This window comes from Chenopodium album, chromosome 7, assembly GCF_948465745.1.
Source record: "Chenopodium album chromosome 7, dcCheAlbu1.1, whole genome shotgun sequence".
NCBI classification, from domain to species: Eukaryota; Viridiplantae; Streptophyta; class Magnoliopsida; order Caryophyllales; family Amaranthaceae; genus Chenopodium; species Chenopodium album.
Genome location: NC_137840.1, coordinates 9,040,151 through 9,046,150, shown reverse-complemented (window position 1 = coordinate 9,046,150; position 6,000 = coordinate 9,040,151). Strand labels below are relative to the sequence as shown.

At 33.8% G+C, this 6,000-nt stretch overlaps 1 protein-coding gene across 4 annotated transcripts in view; it reads left to right on the top strand.

The window, feature by feature from the left end:
- The first annotated feature begins 345 nt into the window (after positions 1-345).
- LOC145638894 (uncharacterized) overlaps positions 346-6,000 on the top strand; it is a 31,189-nt gene continuing 25,534 nt past the window's right edge. For 3 of the 4 annotated variants that reach the window (XM_081689951.1, XM_081689952.1, XM_081689949.1), the window contains exons 1-5: positions 347-488; positions 1,776-1,935; positions 2,446-2,538; positions 3,058-3,160; positions 3,579-3,741. In XM_081689951.1, the coding sequence (XP_081546077.1) occupies positions 1,780-1,935; positions 2,446-2,538; positions 3,058-3,160; positions 3,579-3,741 (515 nt within the window). In that variant the 5' untranslated portion in view covers positions 347-488; positions 1,776-1,779. Of the gene's footprint in view, positions 489-1,753; positions 1,936-2,445; positions 2,539-3,057; positions 3,161-3,578; positions 3,742-6,000 lie in introns of all 4 variants that reach the window. The other variant, XM_081689950.1, reaches the window with a different exon arrangement.

Here is a 6,000-nt window from a genome sequence, read left to right as displayed (position 1 = left end):
TAGTTTATTTTTGATGTAATAAAGTACAAAGGGATGTTCTTAGCCCAAAAGGCTAGGTTGGAAAAATGGGCATAATGACTTGTTCTCATTTACTGAAATGAGCCGAACAAAACTGAATTGAGATCAACCGAAGTGAGTTGAACTGAATTGTTTGTAAGAGAAGGAAGTTAGGAATTGAATTGAATCGAATCCTACTCTTGGCTTTCCTATGTTTTGCTACTTGTCAAAAAAAAAAAAAAAAAAAAAAATCTCAATTAAAATCACTATTTTACCCCTGATAGTGGACAGTCCGTCCAATATCGGGTATTGCCCGTATTATATGTGTGTGTGAATCTTCCTCTTTCCTTTTCATTTTTTATTTTTCGAGCCTTTTCATTTTTACGCTGTTCCCCTCCTCTCTCTCTTTGTCCTCCATTGTACCGCGTTCTCTGAATCCTCCATTGAAGCGCCTTCTTAGCTTTCTCTGCTCCATTGAAACGCCTTCTCAGGTAATTTTTTCTTTTCTTTTCTTTTTTTAAATCTTCGTGTATCAATTTCACAATCTAGGGTTTATCGTTAATTTTAATTGTCAATTGTCAGTATAGTTAATTTAGGGTTCTTCTAAGGTGGATTATTGAACTTTGGTTATAATTACTGGGGATATGAAAGATTTAACTATCGATTTTGTTGCTAGAATTTTGCCATGTGTAATTTTACATTGATTTTCTCAACCAAGTAGAATGATTATCTGATTCTTGGAGCCTAATTTGATAATTGAGTTAAATTTGGACATTTGACGTTTGTAAATTGTAACCCTTTATTGCACGACGGAACTATGAAAAATTGGACCTTTTCTCCGCCCTCCTCGTTCCCTAACTTAGGAATGGTCTGACACTAACACTTTGTTTGGATAGGAAGAAATGGAAGGAAAAGAAGAGAAGAGAAATGGAGGGGGACAAAATCTCTTGTTTGGGTAAAAGATTGGGGGAAGGAAGGGGAAGGAGAGGGAGGGATCCATTTTCCCTTTCTCTATAATAACCATAACCTCTCCAAAATTGGAGAGATTTGGAGGGAAAATGGAACTCACCTCCCCCTCCCTTTCTTTTCCCTTCCCTTCCTCCATTTTCCCTCCCCTTCTTTTCCTTCCTTCTTTGCTATCCAAACAAAGCGTAAGAAATGTGTTATTCTTTTCAGCTATTAGACTGTGGTTGAGAATTCTGGTGTGATAAAAAGGGAATTCTTGGGCTGTTATTCTGAGTAGTTTCGGAGTTTGTGTGTGCATGCGTTGCGAGCCTATAACCTTTTGTTATTTGGTTGCAATTTGTGTTTTTCAATTATTACTAATATAAGAGTGGTTGATTGCAGTTTTCTTACAGATTACTTATTGATTGTAAAACTCTTTTAGGTATTCATGTTATGTTCAGAGCTAGTTTATGATTAGGTACTTTTGCATTATAATCTATAACTACACTTTAAGCGTTTCTGTCTTAAGTTTATTGGACTAAATTAGTTTTCGGTTTTGAAGATTGCGAATTATTTGGTATTATCAAACCTTTGGATTGTAATGGACTAGATTATCAAACAATTGCGCTTTATTTATTTATTTATTTTTATTTTTTAAGAAAGGACAGACAGGCATTGATTATGCAATGAGTCGGCGAAAGGTTTATCAGTAATAGCTTCTCTGTCATTTGAGGGATCAGGTTGCATTTAATTAATTCATTCGATCATCACGAGGTCACGAGGGTGATGCTGATGTGCTTTTCTTGAGTAGTGTGTTAATGCTTTTGTGGCAGTGTAATGGAAGAGGTTGGGTTGAGAGTGTTGGAGCATTCTTACATGCAAGTGCCAGCCCTGTTGGCGCAGTTAAAGGATGAAGATCCTGGTGTTGCTTGTCAAGCTATTGTTAGTGGCACAAAATTCTTTTATTCTACACTTCAGGAGTTGGCTCAGCAGGTCTGCATATTTCCTTCCATCATCTCAATTATTAAATTATTAAAAAAGATAAAAGTCCCAAGTTCCCTGTTTAATATGGAGTACATATTTTTCTTCTTTGCAACTCTTTCACTTCATGATTTAGCTGTAAGGTTATTTTAAAACGTTAGATTAGTGGACTTGTACTTAAGGTTGTTTTATCACACTTTAATTAATATTTAGTAAGTTAGCAATTGCATAAGGCCGGATCATGCTTTAAGTTCTGTCTTCCTTTTCAGACTTTTTTGTCTCCTGTAATTTCTGCTACTTCTGCTTAATTTTTTTTCCTTAATTTGGTCCAGCATAACTGATTTTATCATTGCACTGTTCCCCTTATGTATCAAGTCTGGCAAAATTATTGGGTTATATGCTGTTCACAATTGTTTATCATTCATATCTTTTAGGGGTTTTCATCTCCACAACTGAGGTTTTCCTTGGGTTCTGGTGACTTTGTCAGGTAGAAATATTTGATGCTTGTATTGAATATTGCAGTTTCATCGACATGATAAAGTTGAGAGGTGGGTTGAGGAGACGTGGATGCAGATGATTGAGTTCAAGGATGCAGTATTTTCTCTTGTATTTGAGGTAATATCGCTGCATACAAACTCTTGAATAGATTACAGTCATTTAACTAGTGAGGTGGTAATTTTGATTTGTTAAACAATTCTTTATATCATTACTATTTTTTTTTTTTAATTTATAATTGCTTGATTATATACTATTGATTATATAGTATAGACTTCTGGATCTTTGTTCATTTTTGTGCTTAATTTATGCTATGTACATCAGTTTTATTTTTGTACTTTACCATGTATTTTCTTAGCTTATTTGGGGGAAGTGCATTTTGTTTATCTTGCACACTACTTATTCTGATGCTATAACGGCTTTTTTGCTTTATATTTTATTTGCGCTATCATGTTTTAATCATAAAATCAGTATGTGTTATGTATGCCATCTCAAATTTTAATGTTGTAATAGGCATGTTAGTTAGTAGTGTCATTTTGATGACGTGTAGACATAGTTCAATTTTTATGCCGTTTCAGAGAATTTGTCCTTTTCCAATCTTTTTTATTTTTTATTTTTTTATTTGCATGTACTGTGTAGGCAGCTGCTGTGAGGACAAGGTTATTGGCGCTGAAATTTTTGGAAACTTGCATATTGCTATTTACACCAGATGCAGTTAATACTAATAGACTGACCTCAGGAGGTATTCTATTGGTGATCGTCTTTTTATTGGTGCTTATAGCCACCATGTTTGACTTTCACAATTGCTTTCTTAGTACTTTACTTTTTCTGAAAATGTTGGTCATTTTGGAAATTGGCTTCATCTTGTCATTATTTTGCAAGTTATCAATTTTCATTGCTTATGCCATCAATTATTATAAAAAAAAATTATGTAAAAATTTAACAGTTTTTACATAGGAAATTTTTTTAAGTATCAGCATTGAAATTTTCACCATTCTTATTTTTGTTATGAAATTATTCAGTAATATGTGATGATATTAAGAACTTTAAGAGTGTAAAGCCATTAATTATTGGCTGTTACAATCCTTTTACTGTCCAAATTGCCTTAGATGCCTTTATTTATTTATTTAAGCTGTATTTTTTTGCATAATGGCTGACAGGTAAGGAGCATAGATTCAATATCTCATGGTTGGCTAATGACCATCCAGTTCTAGATCTAGCTAAACTTGCATCAGAAGCAAATAGGCTATTCACCAGTTTATTAGATATGTTGCGATCATCCAGTAGCATTCCTGGTCCATTGACAATCACCATTGTCAATTGGTAAGCTCCATTTGTTCTATCTTTATAATTTGTTTGCTTCATATTATCATGTTGAACACTAGATGTATCTGGTCACTTCGTTTTTAAGCCTCTTTAAAATTAATTGATAAAATGAATCGAGGTAGCTTATTGGGAAAAATTAAAATGCAAGCATGTTTTGGAATGCAGATTTCACCTATTAAAATACGATTATCAGAGTGAGTATGTGGGTCTTTGCAAAATAGGCAGGATTGCTAATCTTGTATAAACATTACATGACTATGGCATTAGCAGTATTGCACTGTTTCTGTTGATGGAAATTGAGTATTTAACGATATACTTCCTCCGTTCCACAAATATGGCAACATTACCATTTTAGGAAGTTTCATAAATATTGCAATGTTTCCCTATTTGCACATGTTTTCTCTCTTTATCTCTCCTCATCACATGTTCCTTATCTTTATTCTTCTCTATTGCTCTCTTCTTAAAATCCGTGTCCCCTCCCCATGTTGCAATATTAGGGGAACGGTAAAAGTATTAGTTGTTTTTTTAATCATTTTTGTAATCCGCGGTAAGAAAGATTGAAGGGTCTCTCCCAGTGTCTGTTCCTGAATCTTGTCCAAGTAGGGAACTTGGCAAAGATACTTGGAGACTTGAAATTAAAGTTACATTTTTTAGGACTAATGCATCCAGAAATATGTCTGTCCTTCTAGCTGTATGGGTAAAATATCCTTTGATGACCTTGAATTGTTTCCAGGAGCTCTTTAATATGCTTGTTTTGCAGTGTTCTTTGTGTTTTTTTTTTTCTTACTTTTTTTTACTACTCTATCAGCTGCTAGATAACTCATCTGAAATCAATTTTCTTTCTATAAAGTGTGTGAAATGTTTCTGCTTTTGGTATGCTCAGTTGATGTCTTTGACGTTAAAAAAATCTTGGAAAAGTGTTGTGCTTTGTCGAATGTGGTTTTGTACAAACATCTCTTGTGCCTCTCTGCAAACTCTGCTGAAGTTTTTGTCAAGCGGGTTGAAATTGGTTTTATGCTCTAGATGTTAATTCTGTTTTTTTTTTTTTTTTTTTTTTTTTTCCGTGTTTGTTGTCAAGGCCTCTTCTGTATCTTGGATTGACTCCCTTTTAGATACTTGGAACAGTTTTGATTTTTTTAGTGGATGTAGAATTTAGAGTGGTAGATCTTTTGATAGTTATCTGCTAGTCCATATTGTCTTTATGGTATTCAAGTGATTTTAACAGATGAAGTATCAAAATATGGTACTTTTATTTCTTGTTTGTCTTTGTCGTCAATATGTTTTACGTTGTGTAAGTTTGATGTAGAGTTTTAAGAGTTGGACAATGTGTAAATTTTTAATTTTTGTTCAGGACATTGCTGGCCACTTCGGCAGTTTACTTATCTTGTTTCATCAAGTTGATGTTACATGGTATTATGATGTCTTAACTCTTACTGATTTCAATAATTGTCTTCAGATTGATGAAGACATTGAATATCTGTACATGTTATGAAAACTTTGTTTCTTTTTAAAATGATTGATTCAAAGCTCAGAGCAGGTGTGGTGTAGTATGGATCAACTTCTCTTTTGATGCATTAGTGCAGCATGCTGTCCAGCATCTTTGAGTGGCGTTAATTGGCATTGGGTAATTCCTTGAAGCTGCTGCTTTAATTGGTCAGAATATCAAGATGCAGGGCTAGGCAATACTAGGCAGCACTTTCATTCAGTGTTTGGTCCTAGTTGATGTGAAAGCTGTTGACAGCAATAGAAGTTGAAATGATGTAGGAAAGAGCAGTCCTTTTTTTGAGAGGAATTTGGGGGTCAAGCAGCAATAATGTTTTTAAATATTTGAAGGACCATTTTCAGGCCACTGTTATAGGCTATTCTACTGAATTTGCTTACAGCTGATAGTTTGATTTTTCTTTTTCTTTTGATGGATGTATATATTAATTTTACTGTCCATACACATTAATAACCTATAATAAATAAATATATTTTGGTTCACTTGGTATAGCACCTGTTCGCCATTGCTTTTGTATTGTGTGAATTATTGTAAATGGTGTTTGTTAGAAGTTGGCAGAATTGAACTATGTATGTTCTTATCTTTGTACCCAGTAGTTGACAAAAAAGGGGGCTTCTATTTCTTACTATCTGAGTCTCAATTTACAAATGATTCTTCAAGTCTTGGCTTGAATATAATTTCTTAAAAACTTCAGATGTCATCAAATCTTACTTGATAAGTCTATATAAGATTCTTTTGCCAGGGAGAGGGATATA